Below are 17143 nucleotides of genomic sequence, written 5' to 3'. Positions count from 1 at the left end.
CTTTTATTTCAAATACAGGCATTTGGGTTATTATTTTTATTACTTTTTCCTCATTCCTAATAAAACTTCACACGTCCCTAGATTTTTCTCATCGAAATAATTGCTTAACTGATTATTTTCCATAAATTATAATTTTTTGCTGTAGTATAATGTAGTTAGAACATTGGTTAGAGCACATGTTGCTAATGACTATGAATTTAGTGTGGTGTGTTTTAATGATGCCATGACAACAGGGGTTGCCATGATACTGATGAACAAAAAGGCTATCTTGCTAATTTGGAAGCTTCAAGTACTATGTTTCTTGACAGAGGGGTGGGTAGGTAGCTTCTTATTCTGCATTGTGCACAGGGTAGAAAGGTAATGACTCTACCAGACCCTTCTGCAGTCTCCAAGCTTGCTAGAGATTTTGCACTAATTCTCTGAGTGAGTTTTTCAGTGAATTAAAATGTTTCCTTCCTTACATCTGCAGCATGTAACCAAATAAAGGAAGAAATATGATAGCTAAGACTGTTAGTTTCTCATCGCTCCTGAACTATGACCACCAGTAAATATCTCTACCACCATTAAAGAAAAAGTTTTGTTCATTTTATATCCATACAATCAATGAAAATCATGTCTAACTTACATGTTTACTGCCTAGGAAGAGGCTGCTTTGACTGTAGACCAGACAGCAGGGACATAGGTAACTTTGCTATGGTCAAACCACAATCAATGTAAAACTTGTTTTCACTGTGTGTTTGATTAATTCTTGTGGTCTTTTGAATGTGGTAGTGAACTCTGTTAAATCAAACAAATATTCCAGGCTGTTAATCATGTTAGAATGAGGATGACAGAGGTAGCAGGCAAAAAGAAAATGGTTTAATCTGGGGCTGTTTGCCAAAATGCAGGTGTAGGAATTAGGTGATTTCCACACAGGTCATTATTGTGTGATTGTTTTGCCTACTTTGTGATGCTCACTGGGAAGTCTCATAGTCTGGATCAGGTTCAGACCTGAGTGCTGACAGTGTCCTAGTATGCAATATGGACATAGAGGAAGATGATAATAATGAGATTTTAGGTAAAATTTGTTTTACTTTGGATCAGCTTCATTCCAATGCTGATTTTTTTCCCCTGCCCTAGGTGGCATAAGTAGTGACATAAGTAGTGATGTAATTCTTCTATGTAGTGTAAAAGAAATGAGATATAATTTACTTAAAAGTCAAAATGAGATTTTTTTAATAAATAGAGTGAATGGTCTCTTAGCCAAGATATTGGTCTTGAATATTGAAATGTTGGTTATTCAAGCCTTTTTCTTCTGAATCCTTCCAAGATTGAAAGTGATGAGGAGCTGACTGTTTGCATTCTATAAGGTGAAACTTTTTATTGAAGTTCTCAATCCAGATATTGGGAAAATTGCTTCCCAGTTTGTGTGCTTGTTCTCAGCACCATCCTGCAAGACTACTTTGTCTGGCCTGTTTGTCCTGAAAGAGGTTAGGATTTATGGAGAAGATGTGAAATGGTGCTTAAATTGGAATTCAGATTATTGTATTTCAGTTGAAGGGGAGGTGAAGTACACACACTTCAGCTGATCCCAGGAGAACAGATTTACAAAGGGAGTTCTCAAAATGAGGACTAGACCTAGTGAGGGTGATGGCTACAATGGGCGTTGAGGGGTTCTCATCAGCTGCATTTATTCTACTGGAAATGTCCAGAGTGAGTGCTCTGTAGATGCTGATCATAGTGAAGGCATAGTGTGTTTATGAAGGTAGATGCAGAAAATATTTGTGCAAAAATCCAGGTTACCTTGTTTATAGTAAGATTTTGACAAGTGAGGTGAGTTTCTGTAGACTTCCCCCAGTCCAAAGCGACTGGTCTGTGTATATAAACTTGTGGCTGTATGCACAGCGTGTTGTTCACACTTGGTAATATTCTTGAAAACCATTTGAATGCATGACATAACTAACCACATCTTTCTGATTGTAAAAAGCTCCTAATGGAAAGCTGAACTTTATTACGTATTGTGAACTAGAATATCTGCTTTGACAGTCTCACATGCATTCTGACTCAAAGAATTTTGCAGGGATGTGTTACTTTTCAGTTGTTTTATCTAGACTGCTACCCTGTCTTTCATTAGTGAGGCCAACTTCTGTTCTAACCAAACTTTTAGCCACAGCAAAACAATGGTTTCTCTTCTTTTGGGACTGGTGGAAATTGAGTAGCAGAGAGTCTGCTGCTGTTAAAAGGCCTTAATATTCTATGTGGAGAAGCAGTCAGTAGAACTGCATATACATCTCCTGTATGGGTCTGAAGAGCAGGGTAGTGGGGGAAAGACTGTTAGTCTGTATTTAAACTTACCCTGGCAAACATTTGTTGACATAAATAACTTCAGAAATGTTTGGGCCAGTAATAAATCAGGTCAGACAAAAGAATGCCAGCCAACTGACACAGCAGTGCCTTTCCTGACTGCGTGTATTGTGACCAGCCCTGACTTGGCAGGGAGGGTGACTGGTGCTGACAAGCTTGATGAGCAAATTTGATTTTGTTTTGCATGAATAGAATCCATAGCTGTAAGGACATTATTGCTTAGTAACTTACTAAACAAAGGCTTCCCTTTGAGAAATACCTAAAATTAGAAAATAGGTAGATTATACTTTTACATTGAAGAGGCGTGAGCGGTTATAAAATGTGGCGACCAAAACCATTGAGGACTGGGATGCCAGTGACAATAGTGTGCTACTGTGATGGCTTGGCAAACAGACTTTCCAGCTACTTTGTACTGTCATTCTTGTATATTACACTTGTCAGCTCTGAATACATGCTTTTTCACCCTGTTCTTTTCCCTCCACTTCTCCTACAGAGTATGCTTTCATTTTGGAAGAGTTTGTTTTCAGCTCAACCCCTAGTGAAAGAAGATTTTCAGATAGGCTACTAAACTCTATCCAAGCCTTTTTTTTTTCCCCCTTTTCAGTTTTAAGACCTGGTTTTCTCCTCTTGTGAGGTAGGGGGCTGACTCATTCCTCCAGGAGATTGCAGGAATCTAGTAACCTGAGTGAACAGCTGAGCTCAAGTGCCCAGAGAGGGCCTCTAAGTGCTGCAGGATCACTGCCATGATCCTGCTTTAGACTTCCGTGGATTTTGCATTTCATGCTGTTAAGCTTGAGAGAGGTTTTAAAACAATTTGGCATCCATTGGTGGAGAATTTCCTGCTGACTTCATGTGCATCAATATGTGTGCAACACTACAAAGGACAGAAGAAAAACTGAAAGTAAATACTTTTTGTGAGTACTTCAGTGAGATTGAATTGCTGCAGGAACTCATTGGAGACACATTTCCTTGTGCATTCCTTTCACTGTACTTGTTCTACCATTGTTTTAATCTCAGCTGTTTTCAGACTTCTTACCATTAAAACTGTGTTTCTGTTGATTTGGCATATTTAGGCTGTTTTGCTACCTGAGGTTTCTAAATCTGTCCTGAACAGGAAATCTCTGGTTTAGTGTCTGTTTGGTCTCACTTATTGTGAATGTAGTGTAGTTGTGGTTTCTGATGACTTCTGCCCCCACCTCTCCCCAAGCACCACTTGTCACAGACCTTTTGTCTTCTGGAGGCACAGAAACAATGTTTCAGATATTTTGTAAACAAATGATACACTGGTGGAATACAAAGAAGTCTCAGTTGGGTGTAGCCAGACCTTTGCTTTTGAGACTACAAATAAGTAATCTCCTGCTTGAGTGCATTATTTTAGTGATAGTGTTCTCCTGGATGGTATGATAAACATTTAATTCAACTCAGTGGCTGTTTTTCATTAGCATTTCCCTTTGAAGCTTATTACTTCTGTTTTAGACTTGAAGAGGCTTGTGTCCACTTCAACGTTTTTCTTTCATTTTTCCCTTTCTCACTTATTTTGCCTTTCGCCTCCAGCTCTATTGTTCTGGCAAGATAGATTATCAAATTTTAATAGTAAGAGACTGCATTTTGGGATCAGTTTTGCTTTAATTAGTCTTTGGAGGGGTGTTAACACATAAGGAACCCTAAGAGACTTTTTTGACTTCTAACGACAAGTCTGTAGTTGTGAGTCACATTGAAGTCCCAAGAATAAGTCATGCTGTTTGATGTGTGTCTGTTATACTCCTTCCTGAGCACTCTCAAACTGCCTATGATCTGTAGATTGGTGGGGCTGCTTCATGGCCTTGTTTTCCCTCCTTGATTTGCTAGGGGTCCAAAAATCTACCCACCATGTTTCCAAAAGGATCTGGCTATGGGGTATGGGTGTTCTGATCGCATGATTAGGAGTTCTTCTCTCCAGACACAAGTGAGCACCTGTGTGTCAGAAGGCAGGGACACTATCATCATCTTGACTAGGCAAGAGATGCAGGTCTGGTCAAATGGTGCCCTTGTGCTGACCATCTCTACTTCATTGACCACAACATTCATGCCTTTATGGGAGGGGCTGCATGTATCCTGGTTAGACAGAGATGGCTCATGGGCATGTTTCTGGTATATAATCTTCAAATACCTTCCTAAAAGCCCATCCATCCCAACCCTGCCCATAAAAATAATTAGTTCTGATGAAAGATTGTGGAGTATTTGTCTACCTCTGATGGTCTGTAAGAAGAGATAAGATATGAACTCCAAGGACTACCTCCATAAGAATTTCAAAACTTAAGGCTACACACTAGACATATTTCTTAATGAACTAATTTGAAATACATCTAGCTATTAATATCCTAATTCCTGAAGATAACATGTTACTATAATTTTAAGATATATTTTCTGTGTTGTCTGATCTGTTTAGTGTTTGTGGGCATCAGTACAACTTTGCTGTTTTTCATTTTCATCACTGCCTGTGCCTGGAACTGCTTGGTATTCCCAACAGCATTTATTCTTGTATTGATGGAGTACAAATGATGGATTAAAGCCTGAAGGAACCATTAAAATTATTAGTTTTCATTTCGAGAGCTACAAAATTTTTCTGAGTTTTAGAAGGTGGCAGTGGCCATACTGGCTTAGGCTAAAGCTGTGTCCAACCCACTGTATGAGCTCTGATGATTGCCAAAATTGAATAGCTAGAGAAAAGTAAAAATGAGAGGTTGGTCATGTGCTCTCAACTGTTTTTGCTTAGTAGAATCCTTGAGCTGTTGCAGGTTACGTTGGTTTAGTACAATGCTTGGTAGTTCAGTAGAATACAGTGTGGAGTAGTTGAATGAAATTTGTGAAGGCAGGTTCAAAAGGAATTAAGTTCATTCAGAGGCAGCAGTTATGTTTTGTGTGTAGGAGCAGCTGTGGTGCAGCAGTTGTGGACACTGGGGATCTGAACTGCTGAAAGCAGCCAGTCTGGTCTGGGCTCTAAGCAGCAGCAGCAGCCACTGCTGTGCAAGGCACAGGCCAGACCCACCAGGGCATTTATTGACTCATTAGTAACTCGCAGGGAAACCTAACTTGTCCAGCTCTCCTTGTTTCCATGTAAACCTCGTGTTGATGTTTTGGTTTGGCAAGAAATTCCACCGGTCTCTTACATGAAGAATCACCCTTTTCTGTTTTTAAGCTCCTGCTTGCTCACCTTAATCATCTGAGGTGTGTTACATAGAATTGAAAGACATGGAGAAGCAGTTGATTCTACCTGGTCTTTTCATGCCTTTTTAAATTGTCTAATCTTCTTTCATATCCCCTACAAATCATTTTTTATGCAAGGTCGCAGCTTCTACTGTTGTTGCTTTCATGGAAACCACTTCAAGCCTCAATTGCTTTCCCCATAAAGTTCTGAGCTATAGTATGCCTGTACATCAATGTGTGTTTGTCATAAACAACCTCTGCTGCTAATGTGGATGCACTGAATCATGGCCAAGTTGAGTACCAGGCTTTTGACATTTTTTTGCCTTAGCTGTGCTTGAGTCAGTTAAAAATCATTATATGCAGGGGTAAATGAAGATAAAGCCACAACTGGGTGGTCATTTTTTTAACAAGTTACTTAAAACTTTCCTAATTTACTGCTGAATAAGATGGATTTTCCTAGACTTTCGTGTGTCCTGCTACAGATAGTGCTTGCTTGTCCCTTCCAGCAGGAAAAGTGCCTGTTAATGGTAGATAGTCCTTACCTTCGTATACTTCCTGAGACAAGGTTTATTCCTTTAACAATATATAAGCCAGTCTGAGTTGAGAAAAAAGTCTCCTGATATGTGGCATGTAGGGGAATAAAGCCTGAAGCACAGGGCTCCTTAGGAGACTCCTGTTGTAACTGATACAAACTTAAAAATTTGTGTGTAGCCCCCCCACCTGCACACCTGACAGCAATGATCTACTGTACTGATGTGTCATGTTGTACTGTGTGGATTCCTCAGAAAAATGTAGCTGCCTCTAGCCTAAATGTAATGTCTTGTCACCAGAATAAATGGCTCTGAGTTGAAACTATTCTCTGAGCAACACTGGATCAATTTGCACTGTACTGTGACTGTCTGTATTGACCTGTTTGTTATCACGGCCACAGACAACACAGAATTGCCTTGCCCAGTGGGGAAGTGAGTCAGCTTCTATTAGATCCTCTTTTTCTTTTTCATAAGCTAGACTTTCCTGAATTTGAAAGCTTTTTACCACAGCTTGCAACGCAGCACTCTAGCGCATGAGAAACTTTAATTCCATGCACCAGCACCTCTCTGTAACAGAACAGATTGTGGTTTAACCTGTGCTGTGGATGCAACAATAACTATTTTGTAAAAAAACTTAGATGAGGTCAGGATTTAGAGGCACATAGCAAGAGGCATGTGCTATAAAAAGCATCACTGTCTTGGAGTGTGTTTGAGAATTTTTCTGATTTGGCATAATTTAAGTGTTCAACTTATTTATCAGGACTGACATGCTTAAAGACAGTCCTTTGTAGATCTAGGCTTATATACTAAAGAGGCTTAAGATTTTGCTGGTACTTTAATTAAAAACTAGCCAACATTTGCCAGAAGTTTTAATTTACAAACATGCATATATGGTGTTGAATTCGTATCAGGTGAAGAATTACTTAATGAACAATCAGAATCTGCTTTTGTTGATACTTTTTTCATATATGTAATTATCAAAATGGTGGTTGATGAAATGACATGAGAAAAATATGATGGTTTAGAAACCTTAGGGTATTGGTGTAGAATTCCCACATCCCCTTTCTTAAAAAAGTATACTTGCTTCACTTTTTGTGAGAAATAAGTTTGTGTAAATGATATACAATATTGCAAGTTTACTATTGGCAGGTGCTATTATAACTCTATCTCTTTAACAACTTCTTTATTTTAAGTAGGTTCAGCTTCAATATGACCTAGAAGTCCATGCAGCTGAATACCATCAAAGTGTTTTGTAATGTGACTGGGTGTTAATTCACTGTTTTAATGTAGTTTCTCCTTTACTTTTTTCAGAAAATCATGATGGCCTGCATCAAGTAGTACATGAACGCCTGGGGGAGTTGCTACGTGTTTTAAAAGCAGTGATAAATAAACATCAGACTCTAAACTCGGTTGATATTCTTAGTGCTGCAGGAACAGTTATTGCAAAAGTAAAAGGTAAGGAATTACTGTCTTTCATATTCATGGAAAATTGTAATTAGTGACTTGATTGGCTTGGAGTTATAGATAGAATTCTACATATACAGAAGAAACCGGGTTTTTTTAAAGCATAATACTGTAATACTTGTTTAAAAAAATGCCTTCCCTAAGTGGAGAGTAATATTAAGTAGCTTGTTCTCTCATTGGTGTGATAAAATTCTGCTGATAGGAAGCTAAGTGCAAGACCACGTTGAATTCTAAAAGCACAAGCTTTTGATTTTAAGCTTTTCTTTACCTGAGCATCATAGAATAATATCACAGAGTAATAAACCTGGTATTTATCCACTTTGAGATTTGCCAAGAGTCTTTGCCTAATTCTGTGAATCTGTAGGGATGGTATTGTATTTATATCAGGTGAATAAATCTCTGAGCAATCCAAATCTGAATAGTTGAAGAGTTATAAATTCCACAAGTGGATTGTAGCCATGTGTCAATAAAGGTGTCAGTAGCAACAAGAAAAAGTGTTTGCAGACATGTTAATACTTTCTATTGTTGATCTTTGCTATTGCAGTTCTTGACATGCCAGACAAATGCAAATAGTGAAGTACTCAATTGCTCCAGCCCCAGAAACCTGTTCCTTCTCTGTGTAACCTTTGACTGCAGCTCTTCCTGCTCTGGAGTCTGGTATATTACTGTGGAACCAGCTTTGAGTAGGGTTAAATCTCTACCTCTTGCCTGTGTTAAATCATGTAGGATATCTTCCTTCAGAGACACATAGTTTAGTTTTTCTTCTTTGTCTTGGCCTTCCTTCTTGTTTCCTATTTATCTTAGTATGTCTGAAGTGTACTGTTGATTCAGTAAAGTGGGAATATCAGTTAAAATGCTAATGTGTTTAGCTTCCTGATTCCTATATATTGGATTCTTCCAAGCTTCTTACGGATTCTTCCTATTCATATATGGTTTTGCCAGTTTGTTTGATCTTGGCAGGTACTAGCAGACTACTTTGCATTTTCTTTGTGTTACACACTGAGTTTCCTGTAGTTCTGTACCTGTTTTTCAAATGATCATGGGACAATTCTATAACTTCTGAACTTACTTTAGAGGTAACACAGAGGGATATCCCTTGTGGTGCTGTTTGTTTGTTGATCGTGGGGAGAGTTGAAGTACACAAACACAGTGGTAGTTAGTGTTCAGTGAACATGTTAATTGTTTAGTGAACATAATTCTTCCACCTCAGACAAGCTGTTTCCATGCTTAAGTGCCGTGGTAAGATGACTGTCCTCTACTCTGCTCTAATTTCAGTGGTCACAGGTCAATGTTCAACTTATTTAATTTAAGAAATATTGAGGAAAAGTGACCTAAGGTATGCAAGTAAATCCTATCATATTGTTTTAAAACTGCCCTCAAGCTTAACAGCATGAAATGCAAAATCCACAGAAGTCTAAAGCAGGATCATGGCAGTGATCCTGCAACACTTAGAGGCCCTCTCTGGGCACTTGAGCTCAACTGTTCACTCAGGTTACTAGATTCCTGCAATCTCCTGGAGGAATGAGTCAGCCCCCTACCTCACAAGAGGAGAAAACCAGCTCTTAAAACTGAAAAGGGAAAAAGAAAAGAGGCTTAGATAGAGTTTAGTAGCCTATCTGAAAATCTTCTTTCACTAGGGGTTGAGCTGCCATTTACAAGAGCTGAAAACAAACAGTACTGCCTCAATATTTGTAGCCATTGATACAAGTATTTTGATACAAAGATTTTGGTAATGCCTGTCAGTGTTTGCTCAGACACATACTGTATTTGTCACACCTCTGGAGCTTGAAATGGGGAGATTCAAACCTTCAGGACTCTTTCTGACTGGTACTTCAGTCCTACTTCTCTGTGAACAGCGAAGCCTTTGCTCTATGAACACAGACTACCTCCCCCCAACAGAATCTGTGGTAAATGTGAAGGCAGTTTGCCTTTAGCACCTGTTTGGTTTTTACAGCTGTTCTTTTTCTGAAGATCATACTGCTCCAAGTTTATATTCAAACTGAAGTGTATGACAGCTGGGACCGAGACAGCGGAAATAAAAATACAGCACATTGTGGTGATTATAAGCATATCAGACCTCAGATTTGCTTACTTTGACCTGTGTGTAACACATGCATTCACATGTTTTCAGCTGTGGTTATTTCACCAGAGGTAATGCAGCTTTTGAATAAACAGGAAGCTACAAGAATGTGAGGAGCTGGTAGGACATATCCAGTATCCTTTTTCCTCTGGCTTCCCTGTCTTTGTTAATGTGACATTATGAAAAGTTCATGTGACTCATCTGTTTCTTGTCATTGGAGGACAGAACTATAAAAAGATATGGAAGCACTCTGTAGTTGGATTTATAACTAGGAAGAAAATTAACCTGGCATGGAAAAATTCTGATGTTTATTTAGCAGAGGATGAAATAGAAACAAGCTGGGATTTACATGTAATTCCACCTCCTGGTTTTTGAGTCTTTGCATAACGTCAGAGTTTCAAATCTAGTTTTTCTTTGGAACTTCATATAGGGACATACTGCTATTATAACAAACAAAAGCATTTTGCTCTTCATTAAATCAGTTACAATAACTTTGTAACCTTAGTGACTCGTGAAGTCTTAGTGTCTTGTGTTCTCATAACTATGACAAGTTGCACTGTGCTTTAAACGTAATGTCCAGTGCAAAGAGACTACCCTGCTTTGGATTATTGCAAGTGTGAATATTTCAAAGGCTAACAAAAATTAGAGTGTATGTGACCCTCTTTCAAGCTTCTTGGCTGTTTTTCAGGACCTTCACTGGGAATGATACAAATGTGTCCCTTGTCCTGCTTTGGATGTTCAATGCTTTTCCTTTTAGATAGATTGAAGGAAAAACTAGCTGTAACACGCTCCTGAATCTTGCTATGGAGAATCATGCTTGGCAGTACAGGTTTGTCAGACTTGTGCTATTTTGGACTGAGGTTGAGAGAAAATGGCAGTGAGAAGAGTGGGACATGACGCATTTGATTTCTCTGGTTATATCTTGGACATGACATGCCTCACTGGGCCTCTTTGGACTCTATTACTTATACATGCCTACTTGAGTGCTTCATGAAAAATATCTTTTAAATGGCACCTCACTTGACCTGGAAGAATTGAGACTTACTGAAGCATCTTGCTTGGAACCTGTTTAGATTCCCATTTTTGTAAGTCACTTCCCATTCTGGCACAGCATCATATTTGTAGTTATTATTCCACTCAATGCCTTTAAATAGTTGATGGCCCCAGAGTACATGGTTCTCCTGATCCCATGCTGAATTCAAGTTTTGTACTCTTCTTCTGCTCTTAATTACAGCCTTTGACTTAATCACTAGAATGAATACTGATTCCTGGTAAAGCAGAAAATGACACTTGTCTTGTAGAAGTTTCCTATTTAAGCATAGGCTTTTTTGCAGTAGTTCTGCATCAAAAAGAAATACCTCAAACAAGGAGTAAAAAACTGAACTAAAGGAATTCAGTTTTGTAATTCAGTGAGCATCTGTGATGATAAATTTTGCTCTGAATGAATATGGAAGGAGTAGGAAACCGTTCCTTGAAATTGTCTTGTTGGCATCCAGCTCAAATTGAGGAGGCTGCCAAACCTGGTAGTAAGTACAGGCTAGTGAAATGATGTGGCACTAAGAACTAAAAGTAGAGCAGTGGGGCTTGGACAGCCTGTTGATCTTTTCTAGAATACAAGACTATTCTTCTGCCTATTTCCAATCTCCATACTATTGCTCTTTTTACTTATGTTCCTCTCCCCATTTATTTTACATATCTTTGAAAAGAGAGGTAATAACAAGAAGTATTACAAGCACTCAAGTAGGCATGTATAAGTAATAGAGTCTATCTTTTTTTTCAGAGAGGGAGTGATCCTTTGGTCTTTATTGGGTTTTTGTTTGCTTGAGTGGTTGTTTTGTTTTTGACATAGTTCTGTAAGGTTTTTGAAAGCACTGCTGTGAGTTTAAAGATAAAACTGGTTGCAAAAGTATTCGGTTCTAAGAAGTCAGCTGGTTGCTTACTTCTTATAAGTCAGCTAGTAAAGCATGGATTGAGGATGTATTCCTGTCTTAAAAAATGCATGGTGATGCTATCATATATAGCCATCATGTATGAGAAAACTGACCTGCAAAGAGCAAGCTCTGCAGACAGCTGGCAGGGCAGCTTTGCTGCTGTCAGTCCTGCAAACTTGTGCAGACTCCAGCATGGCTGTGTCCCACGGGCTGTGTGCCTGTGAGTTCACTGGGAGCTATCCATCACCTTTTAAAGGCCCTGCTTGCCCTTCAGTCTCGACAGTTGTCAGCCTTCATCGTTTTAGAAGCATTGATCAAATGTCGTCAGGCAATACTTCAACTTCTGGGATTCTCACTTCCAAAACCTTCATGGGTGTTTTGGGTTCCCCAGCCTGATCTGTGCTTGATTGGAAAAAGTTTTGATGGCATGATCCAAGAGCTGAAACTGCAGCATACTGCAGCATTTTAATGAGATTGCCAAACCCGCCTCAGTTTGAAGATAGCTTTGGAAATAGAGATCCACTGCAAGCTAAGCTTGCATTTCTGGTACTGGATTTGGAATTTAAAGTATCATTGTCATATGATTTTCTGAAGTTCATTATATGTCATCTGAAATCTTGCTTTAAAAGAGTTGTCTAGTTGTATACTTGCTTTGAAATCTGCAGAACTATAGATAGGTAGCTGTCATTTCCAGACATAGCAAGATTACTATAGTTCATTGTTGTCAGTAGCTATTGTGTGCAGTCAGGATGTCCTGGGGAAAGAGAATGCGTGGTTTAAAGTTGACGTTAAGTACATCAGCATTCCAGTGGTGGTAAGCTGGAAAAAAGCTGGTGGTATTCTACTGAATTACTAAGAGGTTAGACTAACCTGTTTTGGGAGAAGTGAAAAGAAGTAAATCTGAAAAATTAGCGATTTGTTATTCCTTTTGTGATGGATCCTGAAAAGAAAGGATTTCTCTGGCATATAAAGTGTAAAGCTTAACAAAACTCTTCCTGGAACAGGAAGGCAGAGTGAAACAGACGGCATTTCTTTAGGGAAAGGCTCTCTATATTAATGCCTTGTTAGCTAGTGAAAGAAGTGCTCTCTCTCCGAAGACACCGCAGCTAATGGATATAAAAATGTTTCTGTGGTAAGTGCTTTGAATACATAGACAATTTTACTAATTCCTTCTAATTTTGAAACAGTTTGCATTTCATGCCAGCTCTTAAATGATTTTTCCAGTCATTAGGGACTGGTAATCAATAGGTTTCCTTGTGACTGTTGTTGCTTAATGATTTGGAATGCAAAGTTTAGTCTTACGCACAACATTATTTCTGGAAAGCTGAGGTTTTTAACTAACCTGAATTAAAAAAAAAAAAAAAAAAAAAGAAGTCCACTGCTATTTACAAAGTTATTTAAAAAAAAAGAAATCTGTGGAGCTTTATCAAATCTCATTTCAAACAAAGGTGCCAGAGGCTTTTTTTTTTTTGTAATTACAAAGTGTAGCCGAATGAAGAGGTAGGAGAAACTGTAATTTAGTAGTGAACTGTGTCAACAGAGACTGGCAATGTTATTATAATATGCGTTAATTGTTTTTTGCTGTGGGCTTGCTTATTACAACATTATTTTGTATATGCAAATAATTGTAAAAATAGCCCATGAGAAGAATCTGTGTTTTCTGTAATAGCTTTGTATAGATAATTGTTATTAAAAGTTGATCAAGTTTGTTGCCATAATGTGTAAAAAGGAATGGATTTAACGGTGTTACTTTACTGGTAAAAAACTTTTCCTTTCACAAAGGAAGTCTAATGGGGGAGCAGATGACTCTACTTTCTTTGTTTGTTACCCATTAGTATTTAGGCACCTGGCAGGAAGTTTGAATACTTTTTAAAATTAAAGCCTGTTAATTTGCTGAGAAAATTTGTATAGAATAGGCAACATTTTAACTTTCTTTTTTTTTACTACTTCTACAAGTTATTGTATTCTGTTAGTACTTGAAATGTAAGGAAGACAAATTAACCTTGTTAAATTTTGCAAAAAGTGATGTGAGTTGAGTACGTGTGCATGTGTCATTGCAGTACCTAAAATAGGTGTGAACATGTGTGACTTAAACATCTAGAGAATTAAGAATATTGCAGTGCTTAAAAAGAAAACTTTAAAAAAACAGTAAACTGAAAAAAAGAAAACTTAAATACTAATGTGAAGTTGTCATTTCTCACAATGTAACTCTGGGAAAAACTTCCCTCCAGAGGATACAGCTTCAGCTCAAAGGAATGTATGCAGCTTTTCTACAAAATATCTCCCAGTCACCATTGATTAAGGAGTTAAGTTGAAACCAAACAAAAATGGTCGTGCTTTTTGTCTTGTCCTTTCTCCCTCCCTCTTCTTGTTTAGTAGGTGTTAATAGAAACTCTAGATGAATCATTCTTCTTGTCTCATTATTCCAGCTTGTCACAGAAGTGTGCTAAATGCTGTGTTGAGTACTTAAGTACTTGATCACCACTTTAAACCATCTAATTTGTCCAGCAACACTCTTTGGGACCACCAATAGTTATGCTGAGTTTCTTCCCCACTTTTAACAGGAAAAACTGAGTGGCTTTTGCCAGACTGTGGAGGTAATAATTGAAGGGTTTTGCAGTGGACACCACCTTTTGATAACTTTCTGCTTGCCTGTACTCAAGCCAGAAATGCTGTGTTCTGGATTGTATTCAGTTGAGGGGACACCCCCACAAACTACTGCTCCTGTTTGGAATTCTGAAATTTCTACTCAGAAAAGGAACAGCTGTTCCAATATCTGACTGCATTTGTGAGCTGCTTTGTGGTGGTGGTGCTGCTGTGTGATTTGACTCTGGTTGGTAAATGACTGGTTTTGTTCATGCATTACCAGCATTTCCACACAAAGCTGCTCCTTAAGTGGGAAGATACAGGAAGTGCAAGAGTACTCTGATTTCATTGTGGGAAGCATCTGGATTGTGTTAATTTTTTTTCCTTTAGTGTTTACTTTCTTACTAATCTTCTTTAAAACCATGTTTTTTCAATTATTCAGAAAAGCATAATGTTGCATGTTCTGTAGGAGACTTTGAGTATTAAATTTGTCTCTAGGCCTGGTAAACTTGCTTAATTGACCCCACCTCTCACCCTTTGGTTTTCTTTTTTTCTTTTTTTTTTTTTTTTTTTCTTTTGCAAGCGGTGAACTTCAAAGAAGTTAATGAAGAAAATAAGCGAGAACTCTTCAGTGAAATATTTTCTTCCATTGAAACATTGGCATTCACCTTTGGAAACATGTAAGTTGGAATCCAGAAAGAGTTTTTAAGAACTCAATGAAGCCAATTCATAAGACACAACAATAACAAAAACTTCAGTTTTCTTTTGTACAACTATTTTCTGATAAAGTAATTTAAATTAGCTACATCTAGAACAATTTTACTATTTGGGTTTTTGTCAGTTTGTTTTTCTTTTTTTCTTAATAAGGAAATCGAGGATGGTAGAGAAATTGCAAAGAATATTAGATGTCTACTAAAAACGATTTGCAGAACTTTTAAAGGACTTAGTAACACACTCTGAATTTTTGAATTCAGTGACACAGAACTGCTTGGTGAGGTAAAGTAATGAAGTAACACAATTCTTTGTTTTTCTGGCAGTGTATCAGACTTCCTTATGGGAGATGTAGACAATGGCTCGTCATTGGGACTTCCTGTATCTCGGAGAAGTCGGGTAGGCTAAACACGTTCTCTTGGAGTGTAAAATGTAAAGGAGGCTTCAGTTCCACTGAAACTTTCTGCATCATTGGGCTGGGACACTTGGAGTCATCTGTGTGTTAAAACAAGATTCAACCCAGGAAAAATGTGCATTCAACGTATTCTCAATTCTAAATGATAATGATGACTTGACAGGGCTACCTGCTGTTGTTGTTTTTGAGATTTTTAAATTGGTTAAGTGAAAATGGGAAAAGTAAGATACTTGAATGATTGCTCGGTGAACTAGTTAGACCTGTTAAACCTGGAAACCAAAGGGTTAATGACTTCATTTTTGGCTTTTAAAGACTAGTATTTATGACAAAATTACCTTTTCTTTTGGTACCCAATTTGTGCTGTAACTGTTTCAGTAACAATTCACTAAAAGAACTGTCAACTTACAGGTAGTCAAAGAAAAACACTAACATATGAAACATTTTTTTTAAATACTCTTGAAGGTATGATTGAAAAATGCTCAGTACCAAATTCTGTTTTGAATTTTTGTGTATTGAGCAGACTTTCAGGTAAAAGAAATAAATTTAAGAGTTACGTGCAAGGAAAATACAATTGATAATCGGTATGTATTACAAGCGAAGTTGCAGCAAGGTTAAAAATGTTAGATTGTGCATTTTTTAAAAGGCTTTATTGAAACATACTTAAAACTTAGCATTTCTTCACACAGGCTTGTGTGCAGCAAGCCATGCAGCTACAGCTGAATAGTCCTTTCAAACTTTCACTATATTTGATAATCCATCTTTTTCCCATGTGTGTTATCTCACAAATTCTACTTCTGTAGCTGCTACAAAACTTACCTTCATAAACAATATGGAAGAAAAGTAGGCTGCTAAGAAAACTGGTTCCAGCAAACTTCAATTTAGGTCACTGATAAACAGTATGAAATAAATAGCATAGAACCCAGCATCTCATGTAAATTAAATGAGATTATTTGAAGAAGTACTGGTTTATCTAATTGGTTCACCAGCAAAAGGAAGGTGCTGATTTTGCAACATTTTTATCTTGAAATGGTTTTGCATTGCAAAAATATCTGCTTGTGGAAAGAGATGGTCTTATATATTGTACTGTGATGTGAATGATTGATTGTCTAAAAGGTCAGTCTTCTGAACATGGGGGTGAGGGGAAAGCCAAAATTACAAATTTTGGAGCAGGTAGGGTAACATACTTCAGTTTCTTAGAAATCTGTCTGAAGTGCATTTTCATTTAGGCAAATAAATGCACATTTAACAGGTGAATCATTTTACTTTGATTTACAATTCAGAGAGAAATTTGGAGGCCAACTAGGAGTTGAGTGTTAAGAGGAGTTAAATGCAAAATATTTAATAGCTGTTTAACTTTTTCTGTAGTTGTGTGTGTTCAGTGATCATAGCAGCTAGCTGTATTTTAAACAGAGCATAACATATTGTAGATTGTAACATGTAAATACTTTGAGGGTCGATTAAGGAGAAATATTTTAATTGCCTCTTTAGTTAGGGACCTCCCTAATTAAGCTGATGAGGATGGCTGCAAGGAGGGGGGTGGGCAGAGCTGATCTTGCTTCTCTTGACTGCAGGGGAGTCTACATTCTTTACTTTAGGCATTCCACTTGGAAGCTTAAGTTAAATGATATGTATAAACCCTCTTAGCAAATGCAACTGTTCTCATTTTAGCTCTTGTAGTTCAACCAGATGCACAAGGTGGAAGGAAAGATATTTTTAATTAAAAACAAAAGCACTTTAACGTATACTGGAAGAGACCAGACAGGCATGTCTGACCTTTCATTACTCAACAAGCTATTTGAATGCTATTTGGTGCTGTGCAGATCTGAGAGCATAATAAAGAAGAAGGATAAAATTTTCAAAGCGTGTGAAGAGATTTGCCTGTGTTAGGGTGAGAGTT

The 17143-nt window shown here is 37.7% G+C and overlaps 1 protein-coding gene across 1 annotated transcript in view; it reads left to right on the top strand.

The window, feature by feature from the left end:
* Positions 1-17143, top strand: part of ARHGAP29 (Rho GTPase activating protein 29) — a 50010-nt gene that overhangs the window by 16295 nt on the left and 16572 nt on the right. Inside the window, exons 3-5 of the mRNA XM_053950901.1 lie at positions 7371-7514; positions 14704-14800; positions 15158-15230. Of these exons, the coding sequence (XP_053806876.1) occupies positions 7371-7514; positions 14704-14800; positions 15158-15230 (314 nt within the window). The remainder of the gene's footprint in view (positions 1-7370; positions 7515-14703; positions 14801-15157; positions 15231-17143) is intronic.

This window comes from Vidua chalybeata, chromosome 9 (assembly GCF_026979565.1).
Source record: "Vidua chalybeata isolate OUT-0048 chromosome 9, bVidCha1 merged haplotype, whole genome shotgun sequence".
Taxonomy (NCBI): domain Eukaryota; kingdom Metazoa; phylum Chordata; class Aves; order Passeriformes; family Viduidae; genus Vidua; species Vidua chalybeata.
The sequence above is the reverse complement of the archived record's forward strand: the minus strand, read 5'-3'. Positions and strand labels throughout refer to the sequence as shown.